Consider the following 19,580-nt stretch of genomic DNA (forward strand, 5'->3'; position numbering starts at 1 on the left):
TAGATATGTCGTTTCAACTGCAAGACCTCGTAAGTGACAAATATTAAAGATAGGGAAAGAGGAAGAATCTGCACTGCAAATCTTTAAAACCCTAACCCTAGTTTGAATTTCCTCACACGGATGCCCCACTCTCTGCAATTCTTCTTCCCTGTATATTCTTTCAAACCTTCTACAAGGAGCTCAAGCAGGAGTGGTTCCAATGCTCGACTTCTCTGCTCCTCTGAACAATCCAATGCTCGAGGAGGAGGAGCAGAAGAAGAGGTTCGTGAGAGAAGGTACTCATGTGATAATTTCCTATATTTTTTTTTAATTTTTCTGTAGCTCTGTTTGATGGGACTGCAATTACGGATCCCTCGTTGTCCTTCGGTGCATCGTAATTGACTAGCTTCAGCTGGTATATATCATCACACAGAATGGATGGAGTTTCGGTTGCAAATGGTAGAAAGTGAAAGCAAATTAGTCGGGTTTTTGTTTTTTCAAATGTTTTGTTAGGCTTGATGTTGACGAATTATGTGCTCTGCATGTTTTGTTACTACAGAGTTCAAGGGCCAACGGATGTGGTTTTGGTAGAGAGATATGGCAATGGTACTGCAAAGAGGTCCTTACTTAACTTCTGTTTCTCTTGGATGTTTTAATTTTCCCCCATTTTATATCCATTTAAGGTTTTTCTTGTTATCTCCTAGTTTCCTATTAGTCTCATGCGGTCTGGTAATTCTGTTTTATTTCATTTTCTTTTTTATTTGATTGAAAATAAAATGTTCTGTGGAAAAAGTAAGATTGGGGATGTGATTCCTTATACATTTATTCCAGTATTTACCTGGCACATGTAAAGGATATTCCATATTGTAGTATGGATGCCTAAGTTCGTGATAATTTATGTTGTGGGTTCAAGCAGGTATGTGCTGGGCAGTGATTCCCGAATACAGACTTTCTTGGAGGAGCATGAACCTGTTAAAAATGAGTTACAAGAATCACAACCCTCTGATGCGGAGTTATCATGGCTTCCTCATGTCCTAAAGGATTTTATCTTACCTGCAGGATTTCCAGGTCAAAACTCAAAATAAAAAATGCTTCATCTCATCAGTTCCTTTCTTGTTCCTTTCGGTAATTTCTTTATTTGTAGGAAGTGAAAAATAGACAAATAGGACATAGATCCAGTGAGATAGCAGAGTAAGCTTTTCTTTTGGCTAAAAGTTCTGTCTTGTTACTTGTTCCTCAAAAATTTGTCCAATCTGTGGACGTTACCCAATTATATTATTAGTTTTTTTTTGTTTGCTAATTATATTATTAGTTGAAAATTGTCCTATCTGCTCGTAAGTTCCCACAGATCCTTGGTGTACATGGGGCCTCTGCATTTCCTTTCTTTTCTATACAATGTATGCTTTATCTTTTTCAAACAAAAAAAAAGTTAAAATAAACATTTGAAGTTCCAAACAGAAATTGCAAGTACATAGGCTTTAAAAAAGTGATTAGGAAGAACCTCTTTAATCTTTTCCTTTTTAATTCAAGCTAAAGAAACTGTCTTATCCTAGTTATACTGTGTTTATTTTAGGGAGTTTATAGCACTTGTAAATGGCAGAATTTATTAACATATGTTTTTTTTGATAGATAATTAGCATATGTTTATATTATCATATATGCATTATGTGCTTATGCATTTTGGTGTTTATGTGTGCTCATGTACATACATAATTACATATATGTTTTTATATATTTGGGTTGTTTTTGACTTTGATATTACCTTCCAAGTGAATCCTATGGATTGAAAGTGTTATGTTGATTTTGGTCTGTGAAATCTATCCTTGAATCTCCAGCTTTGGTAATAGATGGAAATTAGCATCAACAACATTCAGAATTCATATCTGCTTTTAATTGTTATCTGCAAAAACGAAACAAGAATAAGAAATCTAGTACAAGGGGTTACTACTAATATTTGAAATGATAGATGTGTTATTCCAGCTTATAAATGTTAGGATCCTATTATGCATGTTGGGCATGCTTTTAATGTTCTCATTTTATGTACAACGCAGAATCAGTTTCAGATGATTACTTGGAATACATGCTATTGCAGTTCCCAACAAATGTTACTGGTTGGATCTGCCACACATTAGTGACATCAAGTCTCCTAAAGGTTACTTAAATATCAACCAAACCCTATATTTTGTTTTTGTTTGTTTATGTGAACTATGGAAATAAGTTGACTTCCATTAAATGGTTATTGATGGAATTCCTGAATGTGTTGAACTGTTCAAGTGTCATCTTAGACACGAAAGAATATTGCAATTTTCCGTTAAAAATTATCCATTTTTGTTATTTTTTTTTAATTTATACTAGTAACACCAATCAAGAGAATACTATCTTTTAGTCTCTGAAAAATTAAATGATTCCTTTTACAATTATCGTGGATTGCGAATCACTACCAAATCTTAGGTTTCTGTAAGTTTCCTTTCAAAGAAAAAACAGAAAGAAAGGTTATCAACCAACCTACACCTACAACCAAATTAAGATGCAAACTAATATTAAATTGCTCCAGAAGTTAGTACTCTCCACCCTTGCCAAAATGCTCATAGGTTTGTTGCTCAATCTAGAAATATCAAATGTTATATTACCAGGACACTTATAAAGATGGACTGGTGCAGTGGCACTATCTCTGACATTTTCTCTCCTTCAAAATGCCCCTCTCTTTTTGCATGTCTACCATGCTTGGGCAGCATTGATTGTCTGGGAGCCCGGGACTCACTCTAGTGACTAGACATGGTTTTCCACACTTCAGAGGTTCTGCATCATGATTCATGCATTTCATTTTTTTAGTATCTATTATTTATTTGAAAGCCTTTTGAACTCCTTCATGGACTGTGTTCTTGTTAAACGTTATCCTGCACATGATTAATTATCTGTTTTCTAATTAATTTTGGTGATGGTTATACCAGGCTGTAGGTGTAGGATCTTTTTCAGGAACCACTGCTGCTGCCTCTGCTGCTGCCATCAGGTATTGTTCCTTGACCTAATGACTTTTGAGAAGTGCTTTTTTCCATTAAGAGACATCTTCCTTCATTGTTGGCCTTGAGTAATAGATTAATTTACAATGACTTGAAGTATCTATTTACTGTTTTAGATGATAAGAATAAAATGTTATTTTGTTTATTATAATTAAAGGGACTAATACATAAGTTGTACTAGCATATGTTTACTTGGAGTTTTTTTGGCAGATGGGTGTCAAAAGATGGAATCGGTGCCATTGGACGCCTATTCATTGGTCTGGCAGTCATGAAAGAAGATAAAAGAAAGAACTTGGTTGTGTGGTGAATGTATTCAAGCTGAGAACCATTCCTATATTTTCCAGGTGGGCGGTATGGAAATCTCTTTGATGATGACCCAAAACAGTGGCGCATGTATGCAGACTTCATTGGAAGTGCTGGAAGGTCCATATAACAACTCGTTCGCTTAAATAGAATAAGTGAACTTGATTTTGGAAGTCACCAATGTACTAGACTGATGGAAATCTATTATGCAGTATCTTTGAGCTCAGTACACAATTGTATCCAGCATATTTCCTTCCTCTTGCATCTCTTGGAAACCTTGCCAAGGTATCCCTGAACATAAAGTTAATTCTTTGTTTTGATTTCCTTTTAATACCTTGTAACTTCCAAATTTCAGTGGCGTGGATTCTTTACTAAGAAGTATTGTATGCTTTCAAGACTGATGATTTGATAATACTATTGACTATTTTTATTAATTCAAATATTGAGATTGCTGTTGCAAAACCAAATAGGATTAGGAATGAGCATATTTCTGGGCATCTAATCTAACGAGTAATACCAAAAGGTATTAAAATGATGGGAGTAGATTAGTCATGTCCATAGATGACCATCTATGATTACTAGTAGGACAGAGTGATCTGTTGCGAGTTGAAGGCTCTAAAAGAGCTAGGTGCAGGCTGAAAAGAGCATGGTTCAAAGTAATGAGGTATGGTTTGGAGTTCATAATTTTGAAATGAACATGGGGCTGAATATAGCAGAATGGCAGAGTAGAATTCATTTGGCCAACTCCATATAGTTGGGACAGGGCTTTGTTGAGTTGAGTGTTCAATTATCTATCAGAAAAAATGCACATTTTGTTAATAATTTTTTATAACTATCCATCTTTATGTTGAGCATGGCCATTTTTATAACTATCAATCTTTATATTGAGCACAACCAAGGTGATGGAAAAGAAAATCATAGGCGGTCATTAAATGAGTTCAGAAGAGAAATCAAGGTTGTGGTTGGAGATGGCACGAAGATAAAATTTTGGCATGACATATGGTGTGGAGATCAACACCTTAAAAGAGATTTCCCCTTCTCTGTATGAGATTGCACAAAATAAGGATCGTGTGATAACTAAAACGCTTTCTCAGGAAGGAAATCCAGGTGAGTGGTGTTGCGCATTTAGAAGGAATCTGAATGACTGGGAGGTAAGGCAGTGGATGGAACTAGTGCAACAAGTCCGTATCATCACACTCGATCTGTTAAGGGTAGATAAAAGAGTTTGGAGGGGGAATAAAGCAGGAATGCTCACAGTTATGCCCTTTTGTAATAGATTGAATGAAGATGCAACGGAAAGCTTCCAAGAGGCCAGTGTATGGAATACCTTCACTCCTCCCAAAGTTGCATTTTTATGTGGACAACAACTCTAGGGAAGTGTTTAACAGTGGATGAATTGGCAAAGAGAGAACAAAGGGTGGAGCCCAGCAGGTGTTTAATGTGTGAGGAAGCTTTTGACAACCTGGATCATCTTCTTATTCATTGCAGACTAGCAAGGAGTTTATTGACAACCTGGATCATCTTCTTAGTCATCCTTTCTAAGGTGCTCGCAGCTAAAAGGCTTATCTAAAGAAGGAAATGTCATATGGAGAATAGGGCCTGCAACAGTGGTTTGGAGAACACGGACTGAAAGAAACAAGAGGCTTTTTGAAAATAAATAAAGTACAGAAGAAAATTTGTTGAAAAGTTTATGGGGTTGATTGTATTCATGGGTAGGAACACATAAATATTAAAGGGGCAGACCGTATAGTTCTTTTTTTTTTCATTTTAGCTCTCTTTTTGTACCTAAGCACACGGAATAGAAAATTTAAAGAAAGGACATGGGCGCTGCACAGTGCCTTGTCGTGCAGGGGGTTGTAATCTTTTTACTTTTGACATGAGTAATACAATATTTACCTTTCTTTCCCAATAAAGATAAAAAATTGCTTATTGCATTTGATATAAAGAATCAACTAATGCTCATTTGTGTTTGATATTTAAACAGGCTGTAGCAAGAGGACTCAAAGACCCTTCATTTCGTGTTATTCAAAATCATTTTGCCATTGCAGGAAATCTAGGAGAGGTTGCAGCAAAGGTATAATAGTAATTTGTTTCTTCTGTATATGCTATTATATGTGTACTGTTATATTATATGGTGTTTTTTTTGCTCAAACGATTATGTAGTGCTATTTTTGTGCTGGAAAGAAAATCCCCTCCTGTAATATTTTTTTTTGTCACATGGATTCATTTGTTATTGTAGAAAATTCTGTTAGTCAAGCTTCAAGGGCAACCATCTAGATGTCTATAAATTGATAGATTTGTTTTTATCCCATAAACTTTGGAAATTACATACTATGGGAAGCGGATATTTTTATTGTTTTATTTGGTTCATGATTCTCCTGCTTAAATATTTCATGCTCGTCATATTTTGACTAAGGTAGCCAAGGTTGGTTTCATTTAAAACTCAAAGATACTGTACTGTTGAGTTTCTATTGCTCAACTCAATTAATCCCTGTCCCACTGTCCCAACTATATAGGGTTGGCTACTTGAATCCTGTTATGCCATTCTGCTCTGTTCTGTGCCACATCTATTGTTGAGTTTCTGTAGCATCTGTGAAAATGTAGACATTTTACTTGAATCCTGTGGTAATTTGATCACCATCACCACCATCTAAGCCTTGTCCCAACTATATGGAGTTGGCTACATGAATCCTGTTTCGCCATTCCATTTTTGTTAAGTGTCATATACACTCATGAGTTTAACCATGATAATTATTACAACTTTGTATATTGCCTTAGTTTCATTAAAATTTGCTTTCCATATGTTCAAAGGAAAGTCATTACAGTACAGAAATTGGCATGGCTTTTGAAGTTAACGCATGAATTCTCATGCTTAATTCTAACATCACAAAGTTTTTTGATGAATCTAATGTAAGGTTTACACTTGAAAAATGTATTTATTTACTCAGTTTGTCAAAATGCTAGCTCATGCTGGTCTTCTCTTCATATTAACAAGATTGGTACTTAAGGGCTAAAAGTCTGATTTGAAGGGATCTCTTGGTGAGATCCTTACCTTTGATGTGATAGTCCCCCCCAAAAAAAAATTAAAAAAAAAAATAATAATAATAAATAATAATCTAATCTGAAGGTTTTCCAGTTTTTGCCTAGTTCAGACTTTAGATGTTATGCTAGCTCTCTCCAGTAAGAGAGCATTCACTTTTGTAATGTTTGTAATTTATATTTTTATCTTAGTACCCACTAAGTCCTATCTTAAAGTATTTCAAATTAACTGTCTCAGGAGGAAGTTTGGGAAGTGGCAGCTCAACTGCTTGGTCTTGCTATTGGAATATTGGTCTTGGTATCTCTCTATCCATCTATATAACTATTTATATGCACACACATCTATAGGGGTGCAACTTTGGCAGGCTTCAGTTGAGCATGTGTATAAATTTGAGTGGGCCAGGCCAATTCAGTGTGAGTTTTTCAAATTAGATACCCAACTTGTACCCCTGTAATTGCACTTATTAGGGGTGGATTCGAGCTTAGTCAAGCCGAATAGTACGAGGCTCGAGTTTGGCTTAAGTCAAAAACTTGTAAGCTCGAGCTTGATTTGAGAAAAAATGTTTTATAAAATTAAAAAATTATATATAAAAAATATTTTTTATTTGATATTTCAATAATTAAGAATTATAATATTTTTATTATATATATTATTTTCTATAATTTTATTATATATATTTGAGCTTGGCTCGAACCGAGCTTCGAGTGGCTCGTGAAGAGCTCGGCTCATGGCCACCCCTAGCACCTATACACATGTACATATATTTAATATTCTGAATTGTTTTGTGGCATTGGCGGGAGCCTCGTGCACTGAGCCACCCTAATTTTGTTGTGGCATCTTTAAGTTGCCTAGGTCATCTTATTTACTTTTCTAATGACATGTTCCATTCACTATCATAAGCCTGTTGTCTGATTATTGGTTGGATGTGTTTAACGAAGTTGAAGCCATAATTGCAGGATACACCTGGCTTTGTAACATCATATTCTACATTGGCATTAACATGGTTGAGCATTAGACTGCTGCACCTTTGGTTACGTTACCAGTCACTTACCACTCTAAGATTTAACACAGTAAGAATATATTATTTGCAGTTTTTTTTTTGCCTAGGCTGCAGTCAAAAGAGCATTTTTCTTGTTGAGAGAGCACACAGAATTTGATTCTTAAAGTTCTACCTTGTAACCAGTAATAGTAGTAATTACAACAACAGCAAAAAGAGCATGAAACATGTGGATGCTGGCATAGATCTTTGCATGTTTGACTTGTGAGTGTATTCTTTCTTCTTTTTATATTTTCTGGCAGATAAATCTCAAGCGAGCTCGTATGCTTGTAAATTCACACATTCTGCATTCCACTGTTCCAGGTACAGTTATATACCTTATATGGCCTCTATTTTCTTTTTCTATTTTTTTTCCTCTTTATGATGGTCGTTGAATGGATCAATACAGGATATATTGAATGTAATAGGAAGGAAAATATTTTATCCTGGCAAAGATTCATGAAGCCACACATTACCTTTGGTGTTTCTTTGGAGGAAATGCTTGGTGGGGAGAGATCTAGTTACATGGTATCTTCTCACTAAATATCTGCTATTCATGGAAATCTAGTTTAACCATCTAAAGCTATAGAGTAAGGTCAAGGTCATGTAAGCCTTAACACCAGAAGAAAAAAGTTGTGTAAGCCAGACCAGGAACAGTTAAAAGATTTTCTTGCAGCTTGCAAACAGATGATGCTAAGCATCAAAAATCAACTCATGAATCCTTTTCTTTATACATATTTGTGTATTATAAAGCAACTGAACCTAGAAAAAATATATGAAGTTGAATACCCTAATGTGGCTAGCAATTTTTTAACATTTGACTGGCAACAGTGGGGGATTCATAGCCACATGAGGGTATTCAACCACTATAGGACCAAAATCCATTACTATAAATAAATATATATGTACTGAAGAGGTAAATATAGATCAAAATAATATTTATGGAAAATATGGGATTGCATGTACAATAGAACCTATTTACACTAAGGCTTTGTACTATGGAAATGATTATACAAAATCAATTACTATATTGGGAAAAGGCCAATTCCTAGAAAGTCATTTATAATTGCAACATTTCTTAAGAAAAATTAACAACCAATAAAGGTGAAAATGGAAAATAATGACATATGCATGAGTAAGTTAAAGAAGCCTCATCCAACTATTTGGTGTTTGGCTGCAGAAATCTTGTTTTACATTTCCACTCCATCAAAGGCCACATTTTCTGTTCAAAGTAATTGCACTACTATTTAGAGAATAGGGTTCAGATTATGTTGCAACTCACTCTCTTGCTTCCTGTTTATTCACACATCACTAGGGTTTATGTTCTGGATTTTAGAATTTTAATAGACATCCTTCAAACAATCTGAAATAGAGAATTGTTTTCTGCAGTTACCTTAAAATTCTTTTTTTTTTTTAAAAAGTGAGAGTGCAAACATCCAGACCTAGTTAAATCTAAAACAGGTTATAATTATCTTAACAACAGAATTTAGGGTCCTTACCGATGGTCCTGGCTATCCAGAGGCTTGGGAGGGGTAGGGGTATTTGAGACTTAGTGACCTATTCCAGACTTGAACTTGCATTCCTAGGTTTGATGGCCTAAGATTTTACCATTATACTAGTAGTAAGAGATTATTAAAAAATTGATATAATTTTCTCTTATAAGAAAGAATTACTAGTAGTAGATTATTAAGAAAACCATTTGTAGGAGTGGAAAATGAACTAGAATGTGGCTATGTTACAACTTTTAAGCTCTCAGTACACCGGACAAAAAGGTTGTTTCTAACTCCCAATGTTTTTCTTTTTATAAATTTGTTATTAATCCCAATATTCTGGACTTGGAACAGGCCAAGGCCCTTTTGAAGTTATATGCAAGGGAGAAATATATTCTTGCCATGAACCAAAACCAACAGAGAGACATTGAGGTTTTTGTATCATTCAAGGTATTAATGATTTATTTTTCAATTGTCTCTGGCTATTTTCAGGAGCAAAATATTATCTCCCGTGTAATTGATCATTACATTCTTTACTCCAGGTTGGAGCCACAAGTCTATCAGTCTTGAGAAGCATATGGCAGACATATTGGCTCTGTGAGCACTTGCGTGCATCAGGTGATGCATTTCATCAGCTTGAGCAAAGTCTCCTGGCGTTGGAACAGAGGTTTGAAAATTTCCTTAAACAGTTGGAGGGAGCCGGATGGGATGTCCACCACATAAAACTTAAAGTTCCTAGGGAACTGCTCATTGAAGAAGTGGGTTCCACTGAATTCTCCATTAACCATTGATTGGACTATGTTTTCCATTCTTTGAATGATCTTGTCTCCCATACAACCCCAGAGTACGGTTGGTAGAGTTGATAGCATTACATTGTTTGCATGCAGGCAGTGAGGTACCATTTAATGGAACCCACCTAGGAGCTATCCTGGTCTTCAATGCCCAAAATGGACCCAGATAGCAGTAATGGGTCAATTAGTGGTCTTTGAGATCTTCTAATGGGATCCATCAAATGGTGTGCCACACTCATCTGCAGGGTAGCCACGTTAACCTTTCTCCAAGATGGACTTTTCTTTTTGAGAAGATGGTTTTATCACCCATGAGGCTTGATAACTTAGGAATTTCGTCTAACATGAAAGTAGGAAAATGCTTAAGCTGTTTATATGGTTTCGCTATCGTATTTGATGCGGCACCATCGTTTTCTTCTTTTTTTTTAACAAATAAAACTTAAAATTAACACAATTAAAAAACAGTCTAGATACACCACAACCATCTCAGAGGATATACATTTTATTCTTCGAGGCCATAACCTTAGCAAACTGAGCCAACATCAGCTCTCCCATCTGTTTCTATTAATATGGTCAAATCTAATATTATAAAAAAAAACTTGGTCTAAGATACTTAGGCCTAAGTTTTATGTTGAGGCCTGGCCTGCCGTATATACGTACACAAGTACCACAAGGCATCACCATCATCATTCATGCCTTGTCCCAATTATACGGAGTGGCTACATGAATCTTCATATTCACTTTTAAGTTACTAGTGCCTAAATCATTTCTTACTACTACCCATGTCTTTTCTGGTTTATCCCGACTTTTTTTTTAACTCCTTAAATGTGTAACAAATCACTTCATCTAACTATAGGTGGTTTCTATGTGCATGCCCAAATGATCTTAGTCTACTATTAGAGTCACTCCTAGGTTCTTACTGAATTTTAATTCTAATCTTATATTTTATATATTTTTCACCCCTCCATTTTGCCCATCCGTCTTAACTTTTTGGGTAAAATCCTCCTCAATCTTTCTCTTGTTATTAATTATTGAACCAAAGTATCATAAATTATCACACATGAGTTATCTATTGGTCTCCAATCACAAGTGTTTTGATTTTTTTTATTATTACTAAATTTATGTTAAAACCTCTTGTTTCTAAGACATTTATCCATAAGCTTAATTTTTTATTTAATTCTTCATTAGTTTCATTAATTAAAGTACTATTGAGGGATAACAAAAAATTTTGGGTGGAAAACATATTTATTAAAATAGCATGAAAACTATCACACACATACCCAAACACCCTTGAGATTATCAACTAAAGTACCAACTTATTTTAAGCCTTTTATTAGAAATCTAGACTAAGGTTCAAAATAGCGATACGCCCGATACACTAGTAGTATCGATAGCTTTTATTAGAAATATAGTGGTGTGTTGAACGGTATTGATAGTTTCTTTTTTGTCTTTTTAATCTGGTTCAGAGGGCCCGGTTTAAGGTCTGTCTACCCTTGGAACCGGTCGAGACCCTGAAACACACCCTGCAGGGGTGTATTGAGAAGCCCCCGATATGATACATATTGGCCGATACGGCCCAATATGTATTGATACTTGGAACCTTGACCTAGATTTCAAATAATCAGCAACAAGGGACTGAAAGTCTTTTTTCAAGACCAGCTTCGCGAGCAGTAGCATTTGACTCCCTTCAGCACCACCGGGACTTCAAAATTTTCCCCGCAATTAAAAGCTTTATATGCTTTGACAGAAAAGATCAGGATGACAGTAGTCTTTTTCACCAATGAAGCAAGAAACCAACTGCTCCAATTTATTCAAATCGTAGTTTACCAAGACCATGGCTTCAAGAATAACCTTATTTTGGCAAAGAGGGGAAGTGTTGCAAAACAAGAACTAGAAGTACATTGCAGCCCACTACAGAATTTTAAAATTATAGCCCCCCATAATCTACTAGTACCCCCCCTATAAATTCTATCCTGACTGGATTTGGTAACAATCTACTGTCAGGATTCATCCCACCTGTATAGTGATGCTAAGAATTCTAAGGTGGACTGAATAGTCATTCTCCCAACAAAAGCCACAATAAATCCCGACAAGAAGCTTTGTTGGGATTTGAAAAAACACCATCAGTGTTGATCTACCATTGGAGGTTGCAAAAAAAGAGGTTTTGGTTTCGTTTGTTTTAACCTTGAACATTTATCTAACATCAGCCACCAAATTTGATCTCTCTCCACTTTTGACCTGTAAATATAATCAATAATAGCAAAGCGATTAGCATCATCACCGTTAAAGTAATAAAGTTTCTTTCTAGATTTTCCAGAGTTATAAAGATGTCTGCAATGGCCTCCTTGTTCCACTTCCCAAGGGATTCGAATAGGTTGTGCAGCCAATTGCCAAGAGGAACACTCTTGTTTCGGGTTTAGGCCCACGTCATGTATGCATCAAAATTCATGTCAGATACTGATTGGTTAAAAGTCTTACACTATCGTACCCTTTTGGCATCATTGAAATTTTCCTATTTTTACAAGTATCCTCTAGAAAAGATCACCTATCCAATCTTATATTCTCTTTGACACTTGAAGGGGAAGAAAATGGAAGTGAAAAGAACCAATAAGACACTAGAATAATCAATAAGTGGCGGTGGCTCCTCGTCAAGCAATCAAACCTGCTTTCTTCTCTTTAAATTTATGGAAATTGTGTAAAATTCATCATGACTTTTCAGCATTTCTCTTAAACTCACAATAACTTTTTAAAACATATAGGGAACCCTATGTCAATAACTTTATGTTAAGCAGATTAACAGGTGTTGGTAGATTACCATTTTACCCTTTTATATTTAACCCAATTTTCAGTACTCCAAAAATTCCTGTGTTATTATTCGACCCAAAACCTATTTTTCACCTTCCTTGGAATATTTTCAAGCAGCACAATAAGGTAATTGGGCGCTTAAGGGCATTTTAATCATAAAAGTATGTTTAATAAGGCTGGCTTGCCTTTAAGGGGTAGTTTGGTCATGAGAAATGCATTTATGCTGGTGTGAGCAACTTCTGTCAATGTACACTAACGGTGATCTTACGAATGGTGAGTTTAAGAGAATTGCTAAAAAGTCATAGTGATTTTTAGATAATTTCCCTTAAATTTAAATGCTGCATGCATGGTTTAAAAGTATCGATTTGTATATGCATCGATTTTGACGCATAGCAGTATTCAGCATGAGTGAATGGCTGAAACCATGTCATTCCATCCATATCAACAATAAGATGCATGTATCAGTCCGTATTGAATCTTTATTGGCTCGTAACTCGTCTCATTCTTTCTTACATCACCAACTCATATTTAAGTTCTTATTTAAAAGGTCTTTCCATCTCTTGCTAATTCTTCAAATTTTCAAAATAGTAGAATCTCTCTTCCTAGAAAAGTGACCCACACCTCACTTGTATTGTCGTGGCAACCCCAACCATAGGATCACCTCAAGTATGAGGAAGTTCTACCATTGGTGCAAGCTGATTTTACCTGGTCTAATTTTCAGGAACCACTTTGTTGTAAACTAGATAAATTCTTATTCTCTTCAAACTAGGAGGAAGTATGGGGTGGTTTGGTGATGAGGGCACTACCTAGACCTACGTCGGATCATTGTCCAGTTAGACTATCTCAAGAAAGACTAGGAGGCAAGGTTCAAAGTATCGGAAATGCCAAGTGTATCAGAAAGGCAATTTTAAGATACATATCGGGATACACTTTGGATATGCACGTGTATCGGAGAAAAATTAAGATACACATAGATATGCTTGGAAACACTATAAATACTTTAATAAATCATAAAAATAAATCAAGAACACTAAATATAAGACCTTAATGAGGTGTATATACATTAAATTAATATATTTTAATGGTTTTATGAAGAAATATATTATAGCTAATTATAATTTCATTAAAAATCCTATGCTTAACTATAATTTATAAATTATAATTCTTAAGTTTTAATGTTTTATGGGATGAGAAAAACCCAACTCTCATATCCAACCATAAAACATGCATTGGCACAACTTCTATGTGAAAATATAATTAGTAATTATTATTTATTATTCATTTTCAAAAATTATAAAAAATAAATAAACATTATATAATATATTCAAAAAATAGTTATTAAAGAAGAAATTTCAATTGTGGATTTGATAGATCATCTATAGAATTATAATATATTCAATCATTGTGATCAAATGATAAAATATAATTAATTAATTTTTTTTTTTAATTCTAAAAAAATAAAAAATAATTATTAAAAGAAGAAATTTCAATTGGTCAATGGATATGATAGATCATACGTAGATTTATAATATCTTCAAATGTTATGATTAAATGATAAAATATAATTAAATATTATTTATTTTTTAAACTCTAAAAATATAAAAAATAAAAAAACATATTAAAGAAGAAATTTCAATTGCTCTATGGATATGATAGATAAATCCATAGATCTAAAACATATTTAGTCTTTATAGGCAAAGAAAAACTTACATTTTCAATTTTTTTGTTAATTTATATTTTCCCCAAATATCTTCATGAAATTTCCATAAAGCTACTGATAGCACAAAAAAATTGTGATTTTGAATGTAATAAATGTAGATCAACATAAATTTAACCATTCAAGAAAAAAAAGAAATCACAAGATATTATAAAAGATTGAAAAATTTACCTATTTTTTTCATATTTTTTCAAAATTTGAAAAATCTTTAAAAAGAATTAACGATTCACACTTGTTTCTTGCAAAATTTTGCAAATTTAGCACTCTATGAATGAAGCTTGGAGTTTTAGAGTCATTTTGGGGTGAAAGAAGGCTTATTTCGGGGAAAAGAAGCTTGCTTTCCCCCTTTAATCCTGCAAGTTTTTTGTCGTATCTTTTTCGTCGATGCGCTACCAATATGCCCCGATACACCCCCGGTACGCCCACGATACGCTCCCAATACGCATGAAAAAAGACGAGACGTCCAATTTCCATGCGTATCCAGTATTGGTTTTTAAAAGATACGATATGATACGCCCCGTATCGGGCCTATCTTATCGAAATTTTAAACCTTGCTAGGAGGAGGACCTTGCCCATTCAGATTTGAAAACATGTGGTTGTTACATCCAGACTTTCGAAAGAAAGTGAAAGAATGGTGGGAAGAGGATCAGGTGGAGTTTAGGTGGAAGGGATATAGGTTTTATAAGAAGTTGCAACAACTAAAAACCAGGATCAAAGCTTGGAATAAAGAAGAGTTTGGTAGAATTGAAGACAAAAAGGAGGCTATTAGTAAAAGGATTCAAGAACTTGATGTTGCTGAGGCAGAGAGAGGATTGAGGCGTGAAGAAAGGGAAGAGAGATGGAAGTTGAAACAAGAATTGGAGGAAATTCTCAGAAAAGAAGAGATAAGTTGGAGACAAAAATAAAGATGCAAGTGGTTGAAGGAATGAGATGGTAATACAAGATTTTTCCATAGTTTGGCAAGTGGAAGAAAGAGGAAGAACATAGTAGAAAGCTTGGAATGGAATGAGGCGATGCTGACAAAAGAGGAAGAGATTGCAAAAGCTTTTATAGAACATTTTAAATCCATTTATGACAGCCCCAGTAGAGCAAGAGAGACTCTAACTGACTTTGAGTGGCATGTTGGAGAAAGGGAATTGTTGGAACCCCTGGAAAAACCGTTTGAGGTTCAAGAAATAAAGGAGGCGGTTTTCTCTATGGAAAGATCAAAAGCCCCGAGCTCGGATGGATTCACTATGGCTTTTTATCAAGACTGTTGTGGGATATCTTTGGTGATAACCTAGTGGAGGTCTTATTGGAATTCTTTGAAAGAGGAAAAATAAATGCGGGTGCAAATGCTACTTTCATAGCTTTGATCCCTAAGAAGGTGCTTGCAATTCAGCCCAAGGACTTTAGATCGATCAGTCTGATGACCTAGTGGAGGTCTTCTTGGAATTCTTTGAAAGAGAAAAAATAAATGTGGGTGCAAATGCTACTTTCATAGCTTTGATCCCTAAGAAGGTGCCTGCAATTCAGCCCAAGGACTTTAGACCGATCAGTCTGATGACCTAGTGGAAGTCTTCTTGGAACTCTTTGAAAGAGGATAAATAAATGCGGGTGCAAATTCCTCCTTCATAACTTTGATCCCTAAGAAAGTGCCTACAATTCAGCCCAAGGACTTTAGACCGATCAGTTTGATGACCTTTGAAAGAGGAAAAATAAATGCAGGTGCAAATGCTACTTTCATAGATTTGATCCCTAAGAAGGTGCCTGCAATTCAGCCCAAGGACTTTAGACCGACAAGTCTGATTGAGAGTCTGTATAAGATCATTTCTAAAGTTCTTGCACTAAGACTCAAGAAAGTCCTTCCTTAATCTCACCGAATCAAGGAGCCTTTGTGAAAGGGAGACAAATTATTGATCAGGTTTTAATTGCCAATGAATGTATGGATTACAAAAAAAGAAAAGGAGAAAAGAGTGTGATCTGTAAACTTGACTTAGAAAAGGCTTATGATTTAGTGGATTGGAATTTCTTGCTAGAAGCGCTGAGGAATAAAGGTTTTGGGGAGAGATGGTGTAAGTGGATGAAGGGTTGTATTACCTCTTGTCACTTCTCAATCTTAATGAATGGAGTAGCTAGAGACTTCTTTCCTGCAAAGAGGGGCCTTAGACAAAGAGACCCTTTGTCACCTTTCCTCTTCACCTTAGTAGTGGATGTCCTAAGTGTCTTGATTTCTAGGGTTGATTCAAGAAATCTACTAAAATGATGGAGAGTTGGGAGGCAACAAGTGATTGTCACTCACCTACAATTTGTAGATGATATCATTCTCTTTTATGAAGGGGAAATTGAGGAGATGGATAATTTGAGATTGGTGGTGATGCATTTTGAGAGAGAGTCTCTAATATAAAAATCAATTGGAACAAGAGTGTTATGTAATGGGGGTGAATTTACGGGATGATGAAGTGCAGTTGGTGGCTAGGGCTTTAGGTTGGGAGGTAAGTGGTTGGCCTCTGGTATATTTGGGTCTGCCCCTAGGGGGAAATCCTAGAACAAAAAATTTTTGGTACCTAGCTTTAGAAAGATTCACTAAGAAGCTAGCAAGGTGGAAGAGAAATTATATCTCACTAGGGAGTATAATCACTTTAATCAAGTCCACTTTGACCAACCTTCCGGTGTATTTTTCGTCTACCTTTAAGCTTTCTGCCAAGGTTGCCAATAAGTTAGAAAAGCTCATAAGAGATTTTCTGTGGGAATCAGGTGACTCAAAAACGAACCATTTAGTGAAGTGGGAAGTAGTTTCTAGGAAAAAGGAAGTAGGAGGTATAGGCATTGGCAATATCAGATTAAGAAATATAGCTTTGTTAGGAAAGTGGTTATGGAGATTTCCTTTAGAGCATGACAGTTTGTGGCACTTGGTGGTGGAAAGTATTCATGGAATGGTAGCTAATGGATGGGATGCTGGCATCGACCCTAGGGCTTCTCATTTCTCCCCTTGAAAAGCAATTACTGGAGTCTCGTCTTCCTTTCAACCTTTCATTAAATTTGATGTGTGTTTAGGTAATAAAATTTTGTTTTGGGAGGACCTTTGGCTTGGGAACACCCCGCTTAAGGATTGATTCCCGGTAATGTATTCTCTTTCCCTAAATAAATTCAAAACCATCTCCTCACTTCATGTGTCTGAGGAGACTTGGGATTTGGGTTTGAGAAGAGGGTTAAGGGATTTAGAATTGGTTTCTGCAGATGAGTTATTCACTGTGTTGAATTCAGTTTTTCTAGATCTTTCCCACCTAGATAGTAGAATTTGGAAAGAGTCATCTTCAAGGACCTTCTCTTGTTCATCTTTCTTCAATGCCTTAGTCTAGTCTTCTTTTGTGTCTATCTCTTTTCCTGCTAAAGAAATCTGGTATTCTCCTCTACCGCCAAAAGTTAGGGTTTTTTGCTGGGAAGTGGCTCTTAAAAAGATCAATACTATGGATGTACTTCAAAGAAAAAGGCCAGACTTGCAGCCTTTCCCCACATGTTTGTTACCTTTGCTTAAGAAATGGTGAGACGGCAACTCATCTTTTGATTTCTTGTCTTTTTGCTTATTATTTGTGGAATTGATTCTCTTCTTTGCTTGGTCACAGATGGACCCCCCCTAGGTTTGCTGAACCTTTTTAACAAGAGCTGCCATCCTATGGTCAATTTGGGAAGAGAGAAACAATAGGATCTTCTTAGGGCAAGAAAAATCCAAGGAAGCACTTGTGGAGGTTGTCACCATCAAGGTTATGCACTGACTGAAAGTACATCATCTCTTCAAGGATTTCTCCTCAGCAGACTTAATTAGAAATTGGAATGTTATAGCTATTTCCTCACCTTCCTCCCTTGTGGTACAAGATTGTTGGGTATCACCGCCTCAGTTCAAGGTGAAGCTAAACTTTGATGGAAGCTCCTTGGGTAATCCAGGTCCGTCGGGAGTTGGGAGTGTGTACAGAAACGAGGAAGGAAAAGTCTTAGCCCTTTACTCGGGCCCAATTGGGGTGGGAGATTCATTAAGGGCAAAAATAATGGCCTTATTTCAAAGTTTGAATTTGGCGAAACAATGGGGCATGCAACAATTAGAAGTGGAAGGAGACTCCAAGCTGGTAATAGGGTGGATGCAAATTAGAAACCTGGGAGTGTGGTCTCTTAGACAGCCATTGAGAGAGATTATTAGCTTAGCAAGGGAGATTGGGGTGCACTTTATTGGGTAAGAAGGTCAGTAAATGGAATGATTGACAGTTTAGCTAAGCAAAGAGTTACTAAGGAGGCTTTGTTTTGGGCCTGTTTGTAAGTTTTTTATTTTCTTTTTCCATCATTTTTTTGGGTGGTAAGCCTGTAATCTTTTTAATCTAATGAAAATTACCGTTTCCTATAAAAAAAAATTATTATAAGCTTTTACATATCCCATGGATTAGGAACTATTATATCATTACCCTCTTTTTAAATCTCGATTTACCAAAAAAAATCTCAATAAATGACTTAGAACAGTTTGGATAAGGATGCAAACCAACCGAACGTTGACGTAACTCAAAAGGTCAACAACATCAAAATTTTGATCAACTGCTCAGATTAAGAAACCAATTGAAATGATCTGGAATTCATCGGTCCCCGTGCCTAGAATATTTTAAGTTTATTGCTATTACCTTTCACTTGTTAACAACAAGAAAGCTACAAGAGATATTTTGTGGCATCCTTTCTTTTCTTGCTTTTAAAGGGATTGGGTTAAAAAAAAAAAAAAAGATCAGTCGCAACGAGGGGAGGTCTTTGTAATATGAAGGGAGGTTTAAATCTTTTATCCTATAAAAATTAGGAGTGCAATTTTGGCAGGTTTAGGTTAAGAGTTTGTCAAAATTTGAATGGGCCCAACACAGTGCAAATTCTCGACCACGAGTACCTGACTTCGAATCACTACATGCTTCAGATAGTCATAATTGTATGAGTCTTAAGCCTATAAATTTTAACCCTTAGATATTTTCTCTTCTTAGAACATACCTATGAGGAAAAAAACTAAAAAGTACTTAGTTATTAAAATTTATGTATTTATGAACATTAACAAGAATTATACTAGTTTCCTAAGAATTAGGGAACACATTTTTAGCTCTATCATTTTTCAACATTTCCTAAAGTTCTTTTTTGTGTGTATATAATTTATAGTAATTTGAGACCTATATTTAGTGTTATTATATATTTTGGGATTTATTTGAGTTTTCCTAAGGTATCCATGTTTACCCATGCATATGCATCTACAATATCAACAGGATGATCATTATGATGCATTGATGCCTAGAGCACACCCATCCAATCTCTAGGTTCTTAAGTCTGACTGAAGGCATGGAGGATCAAAATTTATGGACTAGAATCAAGAATCTTTAGGTTACCCACAAAGGGAATCTCTCAAATGG

The 19,580-nt window shown here is 35.5% G+C and overlaps 1 protein-coding gene across 1 annotated transcript; it reads left to right on the forward strand.

The window, feature by feature from the left end:
- On the forward strand, nucleotides 1-9,726 carry RUS5 (root UVB sensitive protein (Protein of unknown function, DUF647)). The gene is made up of 15 exons (XM_010255563.3): nucleotides 1-275; nucleotides 539-598; nucleotides 896-1,047; nucleotides 2,031-2,131; nucleotides 2,931-2,989; nucleotides 3,210-3,256; nucleotides 3,344-3,422; nucleotides 3,515-3,587; nucleotides 5,287-5,376; nucleotides 6,580-6,639; nucleotides 7,299-7,412; nucleotides 7,642-7,702; nucleotides 7,788-7,906; nucleotides 9,223-9,318; nucleotides 9,411-9,726. Exons 1-15 carry the CDS (start codon nucleotides 121-123, stop codon nucleotides 9,657-9,659), a joined length of 1,515 nt encoding a protein of 504 aa, XP_010253865.1. The 5' UTR covers nucleotides 1-120; the 3' UTR covers nucleotides 9,660-9,726.
- Nucleotides 9,727-19,580: the final 9,854 nt, after the last annotated feature.

Source organism: Nelumbo nucifera, chromosome 2, assembly GCF_055504915.1.
Source record: "Nelumbo nucifera cultivar China Antique chromosome 2, China Antique-T2T, whole genome shotgun sequence".
In the NCBI taxonomy this organism is placed as follows: Eukaryota; Viridiplantae; Streptophyta; class Magnoliopsida; order Proteales; family Nelumbonaceae; genus Nelumbo; species Nelumbo nucifera.

Excerpts from the sequence above, each read along its gene's own strand:
- RUS5 (XM_010255563.3), top strand. The coding sequence starts at position 121 with ATGCCCCACTCTCTGCAATTCTTCTTCCCTGTATATTCTTTCAAACCT. Across the intron at positions 2,132-2,930 it reads TGACATCAAGTCTCCTAAAG|GCTGTAGGTGTAGGATCTTT; the intron begins GTTACTTAAATA and ends TGGTTATACCAG. Across the intron at positions 6,640-7,298 it reads CTATTGGAATATTGGTCTTG|GATACACCTGGCTTTGTAAC; the intron begins GTATCTCTCTAT and ends CCATAATTGCAG.